The 20,069-nt window shown below is 64.5% G+C and overlaps 4 protein-coding genes across 4 annotated transcripts in view; 2 read left to right on the plus strand and 2 right to left on the minus strand.

The window, feature by feature from the left end:
* Window positions 1–125: 125 nt before the first annotated feature.
* On the minus strand, window positions 126–4,322 carry CHLRE_12g545850v5 (uncharacterized protein). The gene is made up of 9 exons (XM_001693904.2): window positions 4,068–4,322; window positions 3,546–3,726; window positions 3,081–3,255; window positions 2,496–2,673; window positions 1,963–2,110; window positions 1,551–1,770; window positions 1,227–1,340; window positions 942–1,018; window positions 126–695 (listed from the first exon to the last, which is right to left on the minus strand). Exons 1-9 carry the CDS (start codon window positions 4,111–4,113, stop codon window positions 659–661), a joined length of 1,176 nt encoding a protein of 391 aa, XP_001693956.1. The 5' UTR covers window positions 4,114–4,322; the 3' UTR covers window positions 126–658.
* Window positions 4,323–5,351: 1,029 nt separating this feature from the next.
* On the plus strand, window positions 5,352–12,473 carry CHLRE_12g545800v5 (uncharacterized protein). Its single transcript, XM_043068873.1, has 11 exons — window positions 5,352–6,705; window positions 6,923–7,072; window positions 7,276–7,460; window positions 7,715–7,900; window positions 8,184–8,632; window positions 8,806–9,794; window positions 10,226–10,405; window positions 10,573–10,734; window positions 10,961–11,056; window positions 11,551–11,676; window positions 11,858–12,473. The coding sequence occupies exons 1-11, from the start codon at window positions 5,476–5,478 to the stop codon at window positions 11,933–11,935; spliced, it is 3,831 nt and encodes a 1,276-aa protein (XP_042919100.1). The 5' UTR covers window positions 5,352–5,475; the 3' UTR covers window positions 11,936–12,473.
* A 634-nt stretch (window positions 12,474–13,107) lies between these two features.
* Window positions 13,108–16,301, minus strand: CHLRE_12g545750v5 (uncharacterized protein). The gene is made up of 4 exons (XM_043068871.1): window positions 15,879–16,301; window positions 15,233–15,592; window positions 14,703–15,038; window positions 13,108–14,479 (listed from the first exon to the last, which is right to left on the minus strand). The coding sequence occupies exons 1-4, from the start codon at window positions 16,065–16,067 to the stop codon at window positions 13,865–13,867; spliced, it is 1,500 nt and encodes a 499-aa protein (XP_042919101.1). The 5' UTR covers window positions 16,068–16,301; the 3' UTR covers window positions 13,108–13,864.
* Window positions 16,302–18,791: 2,490 nt separating this feature from the next.
* Window positions 18,792–20,069, plus strand: part of CHLRE_12g545752v5 (uncharacterized protein) — a 5,532-nt gene continuing 4,254 nt past the window's right edge. The window contains exons 1-2 of the mRNA XM_043068872.1: window positions 18,792–18,911; window positions 19,370–19,408. Coding sequence (XP_042919102.1) covers window positions 19,394–19,408 — 15 coding nt within the window. The 5' untranslated portion in view covers window positions 18,792–18,911; window positions 19,370–19,393. The remainder of the gene's footprint in view (window positions 18,912–19,369; window positions 19,409–20,069) is intronic.

The raw sequence follows: 20,069 nt of genomic DNA on the forward strand, positions 1-20,069 counted from the left end.
ACCAACGTTACCAGGCCTCTCCTGCTGGCAGCCACGGGGGCTGGGTGGGGGCATCTAGGGAAGTGGGCCGCTAAGGTGGTGCAGCCCCCGCTAGCCCTTCAGGTGCGTGGCAGCAAGGAGACAAACGCTACTGCTGAATACACAGTTGCCTTCCAATAATTTGCGTGTACAAGCTGGGAGTTGACCTTGCATGCGTAAAATGAGAATACGGTATCAGAATTGACATACGCCTGCATCCACTTTCAGGCCTCCTGTTAACACTGCACTGCCCGCTAGCTGCCAGGCAAGCACCATCCAACACAACACACCGAGACGCATGCTGCACAGCTTGCATGGCGCTGCACAGCCTGCATGGCTGCAACTTGCGTCAGCTACGACCATCCACAGCAACGCCCTACCTGCACGGATTCCTTGTTCTCCACGTCAATTCCCAACACGGCTCTATGCGTTCATAGCTACCTCTGTAACACAGGCCACGTGCTTCCTCGACAGTACGGTACACGCAGCTCCGGCCATCAAGCCTTGCCCAGCTATCCCAGTAACCTTCGGCTCCAGCTTTCCCATGCGCCACATCGCACAGCAAATAATCCCGGCTACCAACACCCTGCTCGCCGCTCTTCCCACGTCCCCACAACTGCTATCTGCCTCCTCAAAACTGCTAATGCCGGAGCACCACAATGTCGCCGCGTTGGAGCCTGGCGGCGGCGGCAGCAAACACAGAAAGGGCGCGGAAGAATGGTGAGCAGTGGCAAGCACGGGGCCGCTGGCGCAGGCAGGTAATAATCGCATGGCCACAATGACGCAACTTCTTGCCAGCACCCCACAGGCACACAACTCTGGAGCCCTGCATCCATCCTAGCCCAACAACCCGCATGCCGAGTACCGATGTGCCCGCACGCACCCGCGTGCATCTGCACTACCCCACTATCCCGCGGCCTCACCAGCGCTTGTGCCGTGCCGTGTCCAGGTCCCGTGCCTCCACCGTCAGAAACATGTCCCGGCTTAGGTGGAACGTGACCTGCAGCCACCGGAGAAGACACGCAAGCAACGTGTCAGCAGTCCCAACACCGCATGCGGCACCAGCACCAGCAGCAGCGCTGCACTGCCGCTCATTATTATCACTTGACGTCTTCACCCTTCGCTCACCCACCCGCCCCTCCTCCCACCGTGCAACCACGGTGTCAACCCCGTAGCGGCACTATACCCCGACGCCCCGCGCCCCCCACCTCGATGCGCGGCACGTCCTTGGGCGCGGGCGGGATGTTGACGATGTCGAACTGCCCCAGCAGCGTGTTGTTGGAGGCCACCGGGTCGTCGCCGTACAGGATCAGGATGCAGGCCTGCGGGGTGGGGGGGTGGGGGCGGGCGACCGCAGCAGTGGGTCGGGTAGGTCAAGGGCTGGCGTGAACGCCTGCACTACGTTTCCGGTCAAATCGAGGTTGCGGCCAGGGACAAGCATAAGGACCAACGGGGACCGGCATGGGCTTCCTGGGGCGTGACAATTGCACTAGTGCCCGCAACGCCCCTGCTGCCTGCCGCCTCCCGCTCACCTGCTCCTGGTTGTCGTGCACGGTGGTGAACACCTGGCGCGCGGAGCAGGGTGAATCCAGCGTGCGCGGGATGAGCACGAAGTAGCGGTCGGACACGCCCTTGTGCACGAACTCCACGCCCAGGCTGCGGCGCGGCAGCGGCAGCTCCAGCCCCTCCCGGCTGCGCACGCCCGTGAGCGGCGGCAGCTGCGGGTCAGCCTCCTTAGCCGGGTACTCGGCGCTGCGTGGGTGCATCAGTGGAGGAGGGGGGAGGGGTGCGTAGTTAAGGGGTAGAATGGGGGTAGGACGGCATGCGGTTTGGATTATTCCGGCTCGTGTGCGGTACTGGTTGTGGCAGTAGGGGGCACTGCTGGGGCGGGCTGAAGTCGGGTGAGGGATATTCCGCAAGCGCTGCGCTGGCGGCGTTGCTCACCGGTACTCGGTGGTGCCGCCGAAGGGAAAGGGGTTGTAGGGGTCATAGTCGGCGGGAGCCAGCAGCGCCAGGCCCTTGGGCGCATAGTCATTGCGATAGGTGGTGCCGTCGTTGAGCCACGGCAGCGGGTCCTTGGGCGGGATGGTGCCTGGGGGGGGGGGGGGGTTACATTCATGATTATTTTAGAAGTGGAGGCATAGCCAGGTACAGTAGTATAGCTGGTGCAGTAGGACAGCAGAGGTCAGGTATGGCAGTAGGTTATCGGTGTGTGCGCGTGTGCGTGCGTGTGGAAAGGCGTCGCGCAGCCACGCTTTAATCCACTAGAGATGGCCCGTGGAGTGCCGCCACCTGCCGCCTAACAGCCATTTGATAACCCCAATTGGTCCCCCCGCGCTTCCCTCCTGGCATAAATGCTAGCTCCCAACCTGCCCTCAGCGCAACCCGCTGCGTAACCCCCCCTTCATCGGGCTCGGGCACATAACCCTCTCCCCTTCCAAGCGGCCAGGCCCAGCCCCCCGCCACGCCTTCCCCACCTGGCCCCACGCGCGGCTCTCCCTCCTTGGGGATGTAGTGCGCCCGGTAGGTGGTGTCGTAGATGGAGGGCATGGCGGGCGGCGGCGCCGTGGCGTTGCGCGTGGGCCGGCCCGTCATGCTGCCTGGCTGCGGCGCCATCTCAAACGGCTTATAGGTGTCCTGGTTGGTGGTGTCACGCTGTGGCCGTGGGTGGGGGAGTGCGACACATGTGAGGTTGGGCAGTATGAGGTCGGACGCGTGCCCCAGTGCGCCCGCACGCGAGCCCGATAGGGTGCCACAAACACGTGAGCACAGACATCTTCTCCCAGTCTACCGCTCCGCCACGTCCCGCCTGTTTTTGGCGACCTTGCTAGCTATTGCCCCTGCACCCGTACATCGGCGCTTAATACAAGCACACACCCCGCGCGCGCTTGCGGACGTCTCTTTTGTGGTCAGAAATGGGTGAAGGACGCCCCACCCGTCAACGCTGCCTCTTTGCTGTGCTCCCAGCGGTGCTCTCGGTAGTGCGCTTCTTGCCCTTCCGCCCGCCCGCCCACCCGCCCACCCACCCACCCTTCCGCCCCTCCGCCCACCCACCCACACACCGTGATCATGGGCCCGGGCCGGTGCGTGTAGGTGAGCGGCTCCACGGGCCGCGGCGCGCGGGGTTTGTTCCAGAACTCGTTGTCGTAGGTGGAGGTGGCAGTGAAGGGCACACCGCCCAAGGCCAGCTCCAGCGGCTCGCCCGGCAGTAGCGCCGTCTTGGGCGGGTAGTGCTCCCTGCACATGCGGTGATGGGGCCGTGAAGGTGGGCAGGGGAGGCGACGGAGGAGTCGGGTCATGGGACGATCCCGGTCGGCTGGACTGTGACAGTCCACTGGCGAGGTGGGCTGAAGGAAAGTGCTTGCGACCTTGTGCTCACGGCTGCAACCTCGGCGTTGAGCCAGTGTACTGCTGTTGCCTGATGCATGGCGCCCTGCCACCTGGCACTGTGTCGGGTTGCGGTCCAGCCCTTGAACCGGCGTGCCAACCCCCATCCTTGCTCCCTGTGTCTGAAGAGCCCCACTCACACGTAAGAGGTGGCTGGCAAGTCCATTCCCTTTGGGTCCTTAAGCTTGATCTCTCTCGTGGTATCAAAGTGCTCATGCGCAGCCGGCTGGTCTGTGATGTGCTCCGCCTCAAATGGCCCCTCCGGCCTCGGCTGGAACGTGGACGATTGTGTGTCGTACATGTTCACCGTTTTCCGCTTGGCTGCAGATGTACAAGTGGGTATGGGGTTGGGAGGCCTGGTTCTTAAGCTAGCCCCTCACCCTGTCCCATCGCAGCCATGCACAGGGAAGACGCGGCCGTCGCATGCGGGACGGCAGGGACGCGCTCGCCGCAGGCCGACTGCACAGTGGGGTCGGTCACCCCAGCGGCAGCACGCGGCTACACCCATGGGTACACAAAACCCCAAGCAGTGATCCGCACGCAGCTATTGCCGTCATGCGATGTATAGCCGGTGTATGTATTGCTCGGCGGTCGTGCCATTTACACGCGCATGCCACAATTTCGTGCACACAACACCTCTGTGAGATGTTTGGGTTGCTTACTTGTGCCGGGGGCGAAAGTCCCCTTCATAGTGTCCGTTGGCAACATGGCCGCTGCTGTGCGAAAGTTCTCCTCGAAGGCTAAATGTGAGGTTGCGGCACCTCACGGCGCTGTACCGTATCTGCAAATAATGACCGTCTTTTGTAAGCTTGCCTATAGGTTAACAGGATAGCGCGTGGCGCAGCAGCGAAGTGGGACGTTTTGTAAGGACTCTAATTTATCTTCCAGAAGGGGCGCGCTCGATGATAGATGATGACATAGTATACTGTCTTGAAAGAAAGTCTCCACGAAATCTCATGGCACGGGCTAGTCGCGATCGTGTTTGCGTGCCACGGTGAGCCGGCTCCCCGATCTCCGGAGAACCCGCGGCCTGCAGCGAGCATTCATGGCTGATGGCAGCACTTTGTATGCGGAAACCTTGAGGCTGAACGTGACGTTGTTGCCTCAGGCATCGCCCAAGCTACTGCCGCAGCAGAACTGCGCGACTGGCCGGGTGCGCAGCAGCCACATCTCCCGGCTTGAGAGGAGCTTGAGAGCTAGGTCTTCACCTGTTCCTCCTACTGTCCGCTGATACTATGTCGCGTCACGTGTGGCACTCCCGCGCATTGGCTGTTGCTGACGCCTTGCAGGCAGCTAAGCAGAGAGGCGCCAGATACGCAGCACAAGGGTGGAGGGGGCCTCGGCCGCCTCGCATCGGACCAATTGGGCTGCCGTCGCAGTCATTCGCTGTATGGGCTATGTCCCACCCAGTACTTGACGTCCCTCGCCTTTGCTAGCTGGCCAGTTGCTAGTCTTGCCAGCCGCTGAACACGCCCGTCCTCCTCGCTGCCAATTGTGCGACATGTCTCTTGCTCGCGCCTCTCTCGCAGGCAGAATGCGGCAAGACTCGCACCCACTCCTAGTGTGACACGCAGCCATAACTGCTTGTGTCAGGTCATGCTTCGCACACTAACCCTATCCAAAACACACACCCGGCGAAATGCAATGTCGGCACAATGACTTGACACAGCAGCCACTTTCAAGACGGCATGCACGACACCGTTGACAAGGGGACATTCCACGCTCCTGCGTTGACGCTGAGTTCGAGGATGTTCGCTGAAGGACATGATGTCGAGGGTAGCTGTGCGGGGGAGGGGTCAGGGCGGGTAGGCTCGGGTAGGCTCGGGGTAGGGGCTGTCAAAACTGCCAGCATAATCGCGGCGTGGACACACCGCCGCGCCCCTTGCCTGCTAGGGCGAAATTTTTTCGTTGCTCACAGCGACTTGGCTTCACCTCCACTCCCGATAACAGTCTTGGCAGGGTTTGTTTGCCGAATTTCAAACCGATATTTTACAACTCACCTTCACCTCGTTGCCCGCCTTCACGCTATGATGGAGCCGGCTAGCTAGTGCAGTGAAATTAAAATCAGGCATGGGGACCTTCACGCCCAAGAAAGGCGCCAGCCGAGATGCCGAGGAAGCCTGCCCTCCTGCACTGCGGAGCTGGCAGGCACCTCCGGATGGGCTTTTTGATGCGATTGTGCCGAGCCTCACGGCGCGACAGTTCGTTGTGGTGCAGCTGGTGTGCAAGGAATGGAGCCGGTCAGCACGCTCCTGTCTGAAGCAGGCTACACCCAAACGACCTGATGTCGACCTATACAAGCTCGTCGCGTTATATCCAAATCTGACGCAGTTGAACCTGTCACACGTCGAGGGTTTGTCAGCGCGCATGCTGGCACCGCTCCAGCAGCTCACCGCACTCCGCGAGCTGTGCCTTTCCAACATCGCGCTACAGCTGCAGCACCTGGTGCCAGACGGTCCAGCCGGCGCGGGCGCACATGTCGGGGCAGTGCCCGTGCTAGACGGGGCGGGGGCAGGGCCCTCGCTGCAGCCGCCGCAGCCAGGGCAGCAGCAGCGTCAGCAGGGCCCATTGCTACCCCCGCTGGCGCCACCGGCCAGTGCACGCCATAAGGGGCGCTCGAAAACACCTGCCGCAGCAGCAGCGGGCTCAGGGCAGGCTGGCGCCGCCGCCGCCGTCGAGCATGCGGCGCTCCAGGCTGGCGGCCTGCCGCGCGCTCAGTCCGACACACCTGCTGCGGAGTTTGCGCAGTCGCGTCCCGCTGCGCCCCCACAGGGCCCGGATGGGGCGGAGGCTGCAGCGGGTGGGCAGTCCCAGCGACACGCGCCGCAGCAACAGGGCTCCGCCTGCACCGTCACCGGCGCGCAGCAGACCACGTCCGCCACAGGCCTCCCGCCGCCGGCTCCGCCGCCACCACCGCCGCGGCGAGCACGTCGCGATGCCGACGGCGGGCCCTCGAACGCCAAAGCGGCCAAGTCGCCGACGGTGGAATCCGTGGATGGCGGCGGCGCCGCAGGCGCTGCTGCCGCCGCAGGCGCTGCTGCTGATAGCACACGCGGCGGCGCAGCTCAGCCACGCCGCCAGGATGCTGGCGGCAGCCCGCCACGTCACGTGGCGCCGCTGCACGAGGCGGGGTGGGTCCGGGGCGCTGGGTGTTCTCAGGCGCAGCCGCAGGGGCAGGACCAGGACGAGGGCCAGGGGCCGGAGCAGTCGGGGGCCGCCTTGCCGCCCTGCCACCTCTCGCCCGCGTCCCGCGTCTTCGGCGGCTTGGGCGATGTCCTGCAGCGGCTCACCAAACTGCAGGTGTGCGCGCGTGCGAGCACATGCGCATGCGATACACATTCATGACATGAGCCGGGCATGAGATGCAATATGTAAACACATCGCAGCGCCCTGCGCTGCACATGCATATTCGTTTCCTACTACCTGTCCTCCCTTTCCGCTCACACTGGTGCCCATACGATGCTCCCGATCGTCTTCACCTCAACTGCCCACCTATCCATCACCTGCTCCACCGCAGGCCGACCGCTGCCCGGCCCTGACGTGTGAGGCGCTGTCGGCTCTGCCCAACCTGACAGAGCTCACGCTGGACACCCTGAACGCGCCCGAGGCTCTGACGCACCTGGCCCGACTGCGCTGCCTGTCAGTCAAGAAGCTGGTGCAGAGCGAGGTGCGTGCGTGCGCGCGTGCATGCGGGCTTGTGGAGGAAAGCGCGCGAGCGGTGCGGGTGTGGGCGGCTGGGGTGTTGGTGGCTCACATCGCCTAACGTCCCCCGCGCATCGCTTCGCCCCACATCCCCAAACATCGCCTTCTGCTGATTAGTAATGCCTGGAACTCCCGCCTCGCTCTCCCTTCCTCCCTCCCTGCCTGCAGGCTCTGGATCGGCTGGGCGGCCTGACCTGCTTGACTGCGCTGCTCGTGAACAGCGACACGAGCTGCGCCGCCGACTTCCTGCCCATGGCGGCGGCGCGGCTGCCGCGGCTGCAGAGCCTGGCCTTCAAGACCAGCAGCACACGCGCCGCGCCGCCGGGCATATCCAGCTGGAGCAGCTTCAGCGTGTGAGTGCACGGCGGAGGGGGGAGGGAGGAAAGCAGGGGACGGGAGGGCAGACAGGGATGGAAGGGGAGGGGAAACCGGGCGGATGCTGCACACCCGTGAGGCATTAGATGCTAGCAAAGCCTCTACGCACTGGGTGCAAAGCCCCTGAACAACTGCCATCGTGCCGCGCTGACCCTCTGCTCCTGCTCCTCCCCCGGCTCCGCCTCCTCCTCCCCTCCGCCCTCCCCTCCTGCCTCCCCTCCTCTTCCCCCAGGCTGCGCCAGCTGGACCTGCGCGCCCCCGCCGAGTGCCTCAAGCCCGTGCTGCCCTCCCTGGCCGAGCACAGCTGCCTGACCTCCCTCAGCCTGGACCTGTACAGCGCCAGCGAGGAGGAGCTCATGGTCACGGTGGTGGCGCCGCCGCGCCTGGAGTCGCTGTTCGTCAGCAGCGACCGCAGCAGGTGGGGCCGGGAGTTGGGAGGTGGCGGGGTCGGGAGCTGGGGCCAGGGGCTGGTGGCGGCTGTAGCGAGCCGTGGAAGGGGATTCGTGGGTTCCAATCCGCAGCAAACTGTGACCCAGAGCCCGAATCGGCGCAGGGAGGAAGGGTCCATTGGTACAAGCGTGGCTTTCTGGGTTCAGTTTAGTATGAGGCGTCATCTGGTTGCACACGATTCCTCCACGCACATCCTCGCGCTCTACCGCTTTGTCACTCATGCCTGCAAGCCGCCCCCACTCGCTCCGCAGGTCGGGCGGCGTGATCGACATCCACCCCAACGCCCGCCTGCGCTCCCTGCGCATGCGGCTGTACTGGACCGCGCTGAATCTGGTGCTGCCGGAGGGGCTGCCCGAACCCAGCCCGCTGCCCGAGCCGCTATCGGAGGACCTGCGCGAGGATGGGGATGATGATGGGGACAGCCCCGGTACCAGCGGAGGTGGCGGTGGTGGCGGAGGCGGTGGTGGCGGCGGAGGGAGAGGGCGAGGGCGAGGGAGGCATGACGGCGGCAGTGAGGCTGCGGCGGCCGCCGCGGCCGTGGCGGCGTCAGTGGATGCGACGCGCGGCGGTGCGGGCGGGAGCGGCGGTGGTGTGGCGGGCTGGGCGCAGCGGCTGCGGTCGCCGCGCCAGTCTGGCGGCGGCGGTGCGGGCGGGAGCGTCGGTCACACCAGCTTGTGGGGTGCTGCGGCGGCACGGATTGGTGAGGAGGGGCACACGTTTGAAGTCTTGCACACGAACCAGCACCTGCCTTTGTGAACCCCCCGGCTTTGACAGGTTAAAGCGTCAGCGTGTTCTCGTTTTGACACGCGCGAGATGTTCGTATGACCATGACAAATGCACACCCTGACCCCATTCGCTTCTCCTTGCTTGCAGCTGCGGCCGCGGCTGCCGCGATGGCAGTGGTGGTGCCGGGCCGCCACACGGACTCGGGCGGTGCGGCTGGCGCCGCAGGCGGCTCCGGTGGCCGCGCCGCCGGGCGGCGGACGCTGCGGCGGCGGAGCGCGAGCCCAAGCCCCGCGACGCACCGCGGCAGCGGCGCAGCAAGAGGCGCAGCACCCGTGGCCGGACCGGCGTCCGGTGGCGGTGGTGGCGGCCGCGGCTCGAGGCCTGCGCCGCCGCCGGATGCGTGCTCGCCGCAGCGCAAGCAGGCACGGGTGGCGGGCGCGGGGCTGCATGCTGCGGCGGACGACGAGGGCACTGATTCCGGGATCAGCACACCGCCTGGCGGCGGGCTGGCCGGCGGGAACATAGAGCTTGAGCTGAAGCGGCAGCGGCGGTGCGGCGCACAGGTTGACGACGCGCCCATGTCCTCACCAGGAGCCGGGCCGTCAGGGCAGGCAGGAGCAGCAGCGGCAGCAGGTGCTGCCGGCCCTTCGGCTGCAGCCGCTGCTGCTGGCCCCTCGTCCGCTGCCGCGGGGGCTGCGGCGCCTGCCGCCGAGCCCTCCGCCGGCCCAGCTGACATGGACACGGAAGTAGGAGCAGCAGCCGGGCCTTCCAGCACACCGGTTGGGAAACGGCCAGTCAGCGAGGACGGAGCAGCAGCGGCCACCGCCGCCGCCGCCGGCACCCCAGCTGTAGCAACCGCCAACGCCAACGCAGCCGCCGCAACTTCCACGGCCGCCGCCGGTGGCTTCGCCACGCCCACTGGCGACGCCACCGCCGGCACGAGCAGCGGCGAAGCCGCCGCCGCCCCCTGCACGGGCGCGGGTATTGGCACGCCACGCTCTCCCCCTCCCGAGCTGGAGCTGACGGACCTGTGTCTGGACGGCTGCTTCTTCCTGCTGTACGGCAGTCTGGTGCCGGTGCTGCGGCAGTTCCCCAAGCTGGCGCGGCTCACGCTGGACAACTGCTTGGCGCTGGAGGTGGGGGTTGGGGGGTGGGGGGTTGAGGCGGCGGGCTTCAGGGAGGGAAGGACAGGGGGGTGCATGTCTGTGTGTCTGGGAAGGTGGGTGGGTGGGTGGGTGGGTGGGAAGGGCGCGTTGAGCTGCCACCCATGTGTGCCTAGTTGGGAGAACGGAGGTTGGTCACCCCTGCAATGACGTGTGGGCCCTGGGTGGCCCTCGGGGTGGGACGCGTGTGTGCACATGTGCGTGCGTGCAATTCCTCAACATTGCGAACAGTGGCGCCAAAGTTCACCGCCGTGTCCCTCCCGCCGTGTCCCTTATCCCTCATCCTCACCCGCCGCCTGCCTCGGCCCTTCCACATCCCTTTGTCCCCTGTTCCCACCGCTGTGTCCCCTGTCCCTCATCCTCCTCACACCCTCCACATTCACACACACGCACACACTGCACAGAACGGCGAGCTGTCTCAGCTGTGCGAGCTGGCCAGCCTGCGGGAGGTCTCGCTCAGCGGCGTGCACCTGGTCACGGACGCGGGGCTGCGCGCGCTGGGGCGGCTGGGCGGGCTGCGCAGCCTGCGGCTGAGGGGGCTGCGCAAGCTAGACCTGCACGCGGCGCAGGCGTACATGCGCCAGGTGGGGTGGGCTGGGGCGCAGGGCCTAGCAGGGCAGGAGTGGCGGTGGAAGCGGCGGTGGGAGCAGTGGTGAAAGCGGTGGTGAAAGCGGTGGTTGTGAGTTTTGCGGTTGCGGTTGAGCGGTCTTGCCTGATGTCCTCGTGCCACCCACCTACGCATCCATTGCAGAAGCCCATCGTGCGGCGCTATGAGGAGGTGAGCGGCTCCTTCCTGACCTCGCTGGCGGGGCTGCGCGGCCTGCGGTCGCTGGCGCTCAAGCACCTGCACACCGCGGGCGAGCCGCAGCTGCGGGCGGGGCTGGCGGCGCTCACCGGTCTCACGCGGCTCGAGGTGAGAGCGGCGGCCGAGCGACGATGGCCTGGCGGATGGGTTGCGCGGTTGAGAGGATTGCTAAGCGGATGACGGACGAAAAGAAGGATTAAGACGTGAAGGGCATGGCGCTGTTCCGCCCAAGCAAGGCTCACCCGTGAACAAGTCTTATGATGCGGCACCTCCCGCTGCGCACCAGTTGCTTGCTCACCGTTTCGCCGCCCTGCCGCCCTGCCGCGCGTCGCAGATCAAGGACGTCCACTCCATGACGGACGCGGTGCTGCAACAGGCGGTGGCGCAGCGGCACAGCGCGCTGCGGGAGCTGTCCGTGCTGCACTGCGAGGTGCGTGGGAGGGGAGGGGGGAGCAGCTCCGTGCTGCACTGCGAGGTGCGTGGGAGGGGAGGGGGGAGCAGCTCCGTGCTGCACTGCGAGGTGCGTGGGAGGGGAGGGGGGAGCAGCTCCGTGCTGCACTGCGAGGTGTGTGGGAGGGGAGGGGGGAGCGTGGGAAGGAAGCGCAGGAGGGTGCGCGTGAAAGAAGCGGCTGCAGGCACAGGTGCTCGCGGAGACCGTGGACGGAACGCTGGGGGCGCGGATGCGCGAGGAGTGGGTGGAGTCGTGTGTCAATACGCTTGCCTTCATCAGGGAGCGAGTGCTGCCGTGACCGCGGACGCGGGTGCCCGGTTTGCTTAGACCAGTCGTGCGCGCCGCCGCGCCGGCTGCCGCACCCGCTGAGCACATCGAACTGTTACCGCTGACTCACCGAACGCACCGCACGCGCCGCATGTGCCGGCCTGTACGCTGACGGCGCACACACCGCGCCCGGCACTCCGCTGCAGGGCGTGACGTCTGTGGGCCGGGCCGCTGTGGTGCGGGGCCTGGGCCAGCGGGTGGCGCTGGACTTTGAGGGCTGCTCGCTGCCCGACATCACCCGGCCCTGCGCCATGCCCACCGCCAGCACCATGGTGTGTACGTGGCACGACGTGTGTGGTGTGACATCTTGTGTGGCGTACAGGGCAGTCAGTCGCGGGGTCCTGGCATGCCATCATCGCAACATGTTGATATGACAAACTGTGGAAGACGTGTGCCTGGTGTGCGCTTTCAAGCCCCCGGTGTGTGCGTCTCCTGCCTGTGTGCACACCGCAGGCCCAGCTCATTGATGACGACCAGGTCAGCTCCTCAGCACACCCGCGGCGCTCATGCCAACACAGCAACCAAAACTGATGAGGACCGCGGAGCTTTGTGGGGCCTGGCGCAGGCATGCGCATATAGGCATGGGGCATTTGGGATGCATGCATGTAGGCAGGCAAGGGCGGGGGGCTGCGGTGTGAAAGTGTGTGGTAATGAGGATGTTGCTGTCATGGCTGTTAGTTTGGAACGGGTAGACAGGCGTGTGTTCCTGCGCGGTTTTCCGGCAAGCGACAGGGTCGTAGGCCTGGGCCGGGCAGGTTGGCGACTGCATGCAGGTGTTAAGCAGACGCTTCAGCAGCCGGCACACCGGTACGGTATTGGGGTGTCACTGTCCCAATTCTGAGATATTATGGGGTTGTCACTGTCCCAATTCTGAGATATTATGGGGAGTGGAGGTACTGCTGTACCTGAGTGCGTGCTGGGCAGTTGGTGAGGGTTAGGGGCGCCAGGGGCAGAGGAGAACGTTGAGTATTTCCTGCAGAATGATGCCGCGCCCTGTGGACATCTGTAACAGCAGTGGATGGGATGCATTCGGTGGCATGCGAACAAGACATTTCTTATGCTCAAATGCCTCAGGTGTTGCGGTAAACAAACCCGCGGCCTAGCGAAGGCACACCTACCGCGGCAGCGCCAAGGATGTTGACCGCGGCGCTGCGTTCAGGACCAGCAGCAGCCCGGCCCATAGTTGATAGCTGCGGTCAGCTGCCCAGCGTGGGCGGCAGCGGTGCGCCCATTAGCGGCGACTGTCTTGGCGAGTTGCGATGGGGGATTAGTGTGTCTCACTGTGCGGGAGCGGGAGCTAGAGCACGCGCCCTAGAGAAGGCACCTAGGCGTTTGCGAGGCATCCACGTGGAGCGCAGCTGCGGCTAAATCTGCCAGAGTCTGTGTGGTGCGCGCAACACTGCACTCGATTGCGTGCAAACACAGAGCTGAACCCAGCAGAGCTGCAGAGGGAGCATTGTGGGTGGACGGTGAGCATTGCGGTGAGCGGTAATGCAGCAAACCCGGCATCCTCCTTGTTTAATCCCAGCACTGGCCTTCTGTCACGCCGTCTCACGTGTGCTGCATGGCAGCGAGGAGACTGAAGAAATCCGTGTGCTGACATCGCGAATTGCGCGTGCTGACATCGCAGTACAGTTCCCACTGGCTAGCTGCTAGCCTGGGGGCGCTATGTTGCAGGGATGGGCTGAACGGCGGGGTCCAATAGACGCACCTGCTTACACGTGAGCTGAAACCTTGAGGGCTTAAGACTGCCGGTACGTACCGCAAGCCGCTTCGGCTAAGTCACGCCACGCCAAGGCATGAAACTTATATGCAAGCAAGCCATGCCAAGCAGGGGAGCCTCCCCTGATGCCAAGCGACCCACTATCCGCTTCTAAAATCCCGAAGTCGCGAACCATATCCACCCCCCCTACATGTTCACAGCTTCACACCCGCCATTCACCCAACACCCCCGACCATGTCGTTGGTGAGTTTGCGGCACGGCATTCAGCACCACATCAAGTGCTACAGCTCAAGCAGACAGTCCTACCCCGCAAGGAACGCACATGCACACTGCAATGCTAATGCAACAGGTGCTACTTCATGCCGGAAATGCTAATGCAACAGGTGCTACTTTATGCCGGAAATGCAACATGCAGGTTCAACCGGTCACACGCACGCAGAGCCCAGGTGAGCACTGCACACACAACGCAAACGCGGACCCACCAACATGCGCCCACTGCCATTAGATAAAGGCTGAAAGCCCCATTTTCCTGTCACGTGCCATACCCTGGCAGCTGCTTTCGGTGCATGCCGCCCCCAGTTGAGCCCACTGGTCTCAATGCAACCCCAATCGTCCTAGCGACGCACCATGGCCTGCCATCTGTGCCATGCAATCATGCCATGCCGTGCATGCCCCACCGCCCTTGCCCCCCGTCTCATCACAGCTACTTGACATCCAACACCGCCACGCTGGGCCGGTCATGGCTCCGTCAGCCACGGGTGCGCCAGGATCTGGTCCGGAGTGGGGCGTGCGGCGGGGTCCTCCGCCACCATCCACTCGATCAGCTCCTTGAGCGCAGGCGGCATGCGGCGGGGCAGGTCGCGCTCATACTCCAGGTAGGCCTGAGTCCCGCCCGCCAGGCCGTGCAGCCCGGCGGCGTCCGCCAGCACCAGCCCCATGGAGGCCACGTCAGCGGCCATGGTGATGGGGTGCTTCTGCTCCAGGCCCATAAGTTGGCAGTACGTCTCCCACGCCCAGAAGCCGCGGCTGCCGCCCGGCGCGCGCTCCACGCAGCCATTGCTGTCGGTCTTGACTGCCAGGTTGAAGTCGCACACGCGGAAGACCTTGCTGCCATCAGGCGCGATGTCGTACAGCAGGTTGGCGGGCTTCAGGTCAAAGTGCATGTAGCCGCGAGCGTTCAGGTGCTTGATGAAGAGCGCCATGGCACGCAGCATGCCCTTCAGGTCGGCCTCATCCATGAGCGTGTTGCCGGGGTACGGCAGCATCTCGTACTTGTCCTTGTTCTTGCCGGTGCGCCTCCTGCCCTCCGGCGCGTTGGCAATGCGTGCACGGTGCGCCCACGTTAGTGCTCTCTGCATGGGATCAGCGGGAGCGAAGGGCTGTGTAAGGAACGAAGAGACGGCAGAGGCGTGCATGCAGGTGTGATGAGTGGGTAGCGCATGAGGAATGGAGCTGGGGTCGAGCGTCACGTATACGGACCGCGTAGGAATCATCACCGCTGACCAAGTGCGTGACCAAGGTGCCGCAGCCCCCCTGGCCCCTGCCCAGCCCGCCCCCTGCTTCGTCAGCACCCACCAGCAGGTCCTCTACGGAGCCGCCGTCCGCAAAGCTCAGCAGCAGCTCCGCCGTCTCGTCGTCATCAGTCGGCAGCCGGTAGCCCAGGCACTGCACCGCGTGCTCGCAGCCCGCGGCAGCTGTCAGCCCTGCCAGCTCCTGATACAGAATGCTACGCATGATGGCCTTGCCGTTTCTGCCCGGACCAAGCAGTATCGTCTTGCGCGCGGCCTTGAGGATGGTGCCGTCAGGCAGGGTGACTTCCACCAGATCGACGTGGCCGGCACCGCCCTTCCCCAGCGCGCGGCCGGGGACGCAGCTCCTAAGGCCGTGCTGTGCGACAAAGGCCTTGGCCTCCTGTGGGGAAGGAGGCGGCATTCAGCGGGCAATGTGAGCGAGGAAGGCAGGTCAGCTAACGCGAAGGGGTATGACCAAGGCAAGAATGCGTGGGGGCCGGTTGCACGGCAAGTCAGAAACACCGATCCACTACAACCCAGCCCGCCCTGCTGATAGCGATGTGCATGTGCGCCTGTAATATGTAAGTGTCTCACCTCGTCACCCATGCAGGACGCCTTCGTGCGCTCTATGGTGTCCATCTGTGCCTCCTTGGCATTGTCGGGGAAAGCGATGGCGTCGGCGATGGTGTCAGCGGTGGTGGCGCTGCACGCGGCGGCGTTGTCCCCACGGAAGGCGGCGAGGCACGTGCCGCTGAGGCTGCCGGCCGCCGTGTTGCCTGAGCTGGCAGAGGAGGCGCAACTGCCCGTGGAGGCGTCGGAGCGGCCCGAGCTGGACTTGTCGTTGGGGGCCAGAGCGAGCTCGCCGCTAGGGCTGGTGGGCCCGCCGCTGCTGGAGGGCGCGTCAGCGGCCGCATCGGCGGAGTTTGTCGGCTGCAGGTCATCGCGCGAGGGCACCTGTTGGGGGCAAGAGGGTGAGTATTGAGGATTAAGTGGCCGTGTCGATAGCTAGGTCGAAATGGTAAAGTGGTAAAGGAAAGGCAAAGGAGCAACGGCGGTGCTCAAGGTAGTGGAGGTTGCGTGCACAAGGTGATGAGGCGGACAAGGCCTCCCCTTGTGTGCGGGGTAACTGCTGGACGGTCAAACCGTCGAACATGTTGACTTCTAGCAGAGTGTGAATGTCTACATGCCACAGAACAGCACGCGACTAGCCTGCTATCAGCGAGAATCCTTGCGTGCTCACCGCGGCAGTCGATGATGAAGCAGTCGCGATGCTACTTTTCGCGTTGCATGACTTGTCCTTGGGTTTACAGTTACTTTTGCGGCGCAGTATCCATAGCAAGCCTTTTCGTCGAGCGAGCAAGAACGTGGCTGCGAGGCCGGTGCCCGCAAGGAAAGCCACGCATGCAGCTTTCACGGCTGGGCCCTTCATGAAGCCGGTAGTGTTCGTCTTGCAGCAGAGAGGGTGCAATGTTTGGAGTAAGCTGTCAGTGTAGAGCTAGCTTAGGAACAAGCTTCTGGCCGCGCGACTTTGTCGGTCGGCAAGTCAGTGACCAGTAGCGTGTCGTGCATGTTCACAGGCGGGTCCCCAAATGCCCTGGCCGTGTATGCCGCTCGATATTATTATAATGCATCTATGCTGTCATGTTTTGCCTCAACTTGATGACCTCGTCTAACGAGTCAGGGAGTCCGACTCTAACATTTTAAACGGCATCGAGGTCCGGAGACGGTCGCCTGAAGCGCGGGACAGACATCGTTAGCTACTACATGCAGCATCTACCGTGTCCTCCTTCAGTATACGCACAGGACCCCACAAACACAATGCTGCCAGCGCGTTCGACCTGTAAGCAGGTCAGTCGCTGCCAACGCTTCATTATACCTGGTTTCAAGATAACAAGGCGACTGGAGGACATGCGGAACAGGCCAACAGTCAGTGTCGATTGTGACCTCGGCCTTGGCTTCTGCCTTGGATTGGGCCTGTCCAGCGCCTCTTAAGTTGCAGCATTTTGGGTCAAAGATGGGGTGCCCAGGTGGCTTGGAAGGCAGCCAGTGCGTTGAGCTTGGCGGGTGCGAGGGGAGGGCGGGAGGGGGTGCGAAACACCGCTGCCAGCCTTTTGCTCAACACTGCTTGGGTCGCCGAGCTAGCTGGGCCCAGGGGAGGCCCTCCCCTGGCTGGACCTGGGGCTCGACGTTACGTAAAGGGGCTCGCTAAGGGCGGCACAGGAGAAGTTGGGCGGGGATGGTGCAGGTCGTACTGCGGGCGAGCCTGTGTAGTCCGAGACTTCGGGGTTGAGGCAAGTAACGAGCTGTTTCCGGCAGCCCAGTCTGTTGCGCAGATCCCTCACCAGCTGTGCGCGGAGCCTGTGCGCGCCTGCTTCGGTGGAGGGATGTGCCTTCGACCGGCTCAGGGCTTGCACCGGGGAAGCAGACGGGCTGCGGCCGCGTGGTGCTTGACGTGCACTCTGGGCCAGGTGCTCAGGCGGGCCGTGGGCGTGTTTGCAGTGGCGCCCACTGGCGCAAAGCCTCGCCTTTCGGGGCGGATGGCGCCGGCACTGTGTGCGTGTCCACTGCAAACCTGCGTCTGGTGAGTGTCCTCGGGGGCATGGCAAGGGAACAGGTGCTGGGAGAGGAGCGTACCTGTGTGCAGTGGGAGCGGTGTGCCGCATGTAGGGAGTGGGGTTGCGGTGTAGGGGTTGAGCACGAGCGGGGGTGTCAGCGTGGGGCATGGCCTACGGAAATGTGGGAAGGCCTCCCGTCTTGATGCTGCCAGGTTTTCTTTGAGACACCTACTGCACCTGCAGTGCAAGCCGCACGACCGCAGGCGCGGCCGGGGAGGGCCTGGAGGTGGGTATGGATGGTGGCGTAGTGTGGTCGGGCGAATGGGTGGGGTCTCGGGGCCGTGAGCGCATTGCTCTCGTTGCGACCGCCCATGGACGCCCTCTTGAGCTTGCGACGCAGCCTCCATATGTTGCAGAGCCGACAAGCAGTGGCTGCCGGGGGCGCGTTATACGGTACCTTCTTTGCTTTCGTATCGCCACGGCAACACCGCGGCGCGATGCGGTGTGGTGGGTACACATAACGGTGTTTGTGAACACCTTGTATACGGTACATGTGGGTTGGCAGACCGTACCGAAGATTGGACGTTGCTTGAGCCGGCACTCCGAGGCCCTAATACTGCATGACCCACAGTACAACTGACACGCCTGACTCACCCCTGACACGCCTGTTACTGCAGGCGGAGCGCGCTGTGCTGTACACGCTGGGCTTTCACCTGGATGTTGCGCACCCCTATTTTAGCGTTAGCCGCCACGGAAACACGGGGGAGCCAGCAGCCTGCCGCTGGCGAAACAACGGTATGGAATGCGTCGCGTGTGCCCGCTGTACCTCTGGACGTCGGCACTTCACTTCATATTTGATACACACCATCCCATGGATGGCTACCCCTACACGGTGAGCGGGATGGCGGGGGGGGTGCGGCGGGGTGGAATGAGGGGCGGAGGGAAGCGGAAAGTCAAGCATGAGGCAGGCGGCGAGACGGGACGGGGCAAACCCCGGGCAGACGGCGTGTGTGCGTTGGCTCGGGAAGCTTCGTAGCTTTCTGCGTAGGGACCGGCTCCGCAAGCAAGGGGCCGATTCCGTGCGCCGGCGGGGAGGCGTGAAGCCGGGGTCTGGTACGCGCGTGACGTGGGGCCTCTCATTTTGGGTCGTGGCCACTGCCTAGCAGAGTCGGGTGCGTTGGGGTTCGGGCAAAACCATTCTGGTGCGCCGCTGCGCTCGCATGGTAGGTGCGGCAGGCTGCTGGGGCTTAGGCGCCTCGACATGACATGGCGGCCTGGGAACTGGATTGGAGCTGGGTGGTTCGCAGTCCAGCGCAAAGGCGGGAGACCTTGTGGGAGCGTTGTGTGACGGCGCGGAGCTGTGTGCCCCAAACGCGAACCCGACCCACATGGAACCTGAGGAACCACCATGCACTGTCTATGTCTCTCGCGCCACGCCCTCCTGAAGACCACACCTCCCCCGCCCCTGTCGCTCCGCATGCCCCGCCTCCGCCCGCCCTTCCCCCCCTCCTCCCCCATGAACCCCCCCGAGTGCGAGTTCCCCGCGCGCTGTTCCATTGTCACAACACCTTCTTCTTCACTGAACCCAACAAACCCCCCCCCCTCCTCCCCGCGACGCTGCTGGCGTGGCTAAACAAGGAGCGGCGGCTGATCGAAGAGCCGCCCACCAGCCCCTTCAAGCCGCTGGTGCAGAACTCCTGGAACCTGGTCAACGACAGGTGAGGGCTGTGGGGCCGAGGGACAGGAGGGTCGGGGCAAATGCACGTAGGAGGGCGGAGCGACGGGTCCGGGCGGAACAGGAGGGTCGGGTCAGGAGAGGGATGGGGGCGGGAGAAATGAAAGAGGGCGGGTGGAGCTGGGGGACGGGGCTTGGGCCGGGAAAGTGGACGGCACCCCTAAGGGGTTATGCAGACTATCCGACAGTATAGCACGGCAGCGGGATGAAGAACACTCAGCTAGCCCTGCCGCCGGGTACCCGTCTCCAGGCCGTCTCCAGGCTGGGAAGGGAGGCGCACGGGGCACGCGTTCATGACCATCAACGTGCGCGCATCGCTGCACATCCTTAAGCACCCCCGTCAACTCGTCACATCCAAACCGAGTATCCCCGAGCCCGCCGACCTCCTCCACGATTGGCCGACCCCCACAATTTTCCTGTTCCTCCACACCTCCTACACAGGAGCTGACCTGCATTGCGGACCAGATGCTGTCCGAGTACGTGAGCACCAAGCTAAAGCAGCTGGCGGCGGCGCACGGGCATGCCGTTAGTTGCCGCAGGCCAAGGCGGAGCCGGAGGCGGACGTGCGGTTCGGGCCCAGCCACATGGGGGCGGGCGGGGCGGCGGCGCGGAGGGGGGCGGGAGGGGTAGGCGTGGGCGCAGTCAAGGCGGAAGGCGGCGGCGCGGTGAAGATGGAGGTGTAGGAGGAAGGCGAGGTCAAGGACTGAGATTAGGGCTGTAGGGTGGGCTGGCGGGCTGGCGCAAGCGCAGCGAATGCGCAGGGTGCGGCCGTGGAGGTGCCCGCGGCCGCCGGCCGGTGGGTCGGTTCTGGGAGATGCGCAGGCGGGAGCAAGGGCAATGGAAGCGGACCGACCCATGGAACCACGCAAACGCACCTTTTTGATCATCTATATCATTCAACCGCGCATTACTTAGCCCGCTGCTGAACCCGTCACTCGGTCTAGGCTCCCTGGCGTGACTCCGAAGTCCTTGGCGCGCTTTGGTGGCGCGGCAGCAGCGCGCAGCAGCAGCAGCAAAGCTCCCAGGCTAGCCCAGGCCGCCGCTGTGGCTAGGAATGGCGGCTGTGCAGCCAGAGATTCAGCTGCCGCCGGCGCAGCAACTCGACCCCGAGCAACCCGCCCAGCTCGAAAAAGCGCCCTTG

Source organism: Chlamydomonas reinhardtii, chromosome 12 (genome assembly GCF_000002595.2).
Source record: "Chlamydomonas reinhardtii strain CC-503 cw92 mt+ chromosome 12, whole genome shotgun sequence".
Lineage (NCBI taxonomy): Eukaryota > Viridiplantae > Chlorophyta > Chlorophyceae > Chlamydomonadales > Chlamydomonadaceae > Chlamydomonas > Chlamydomonas reinhardtii.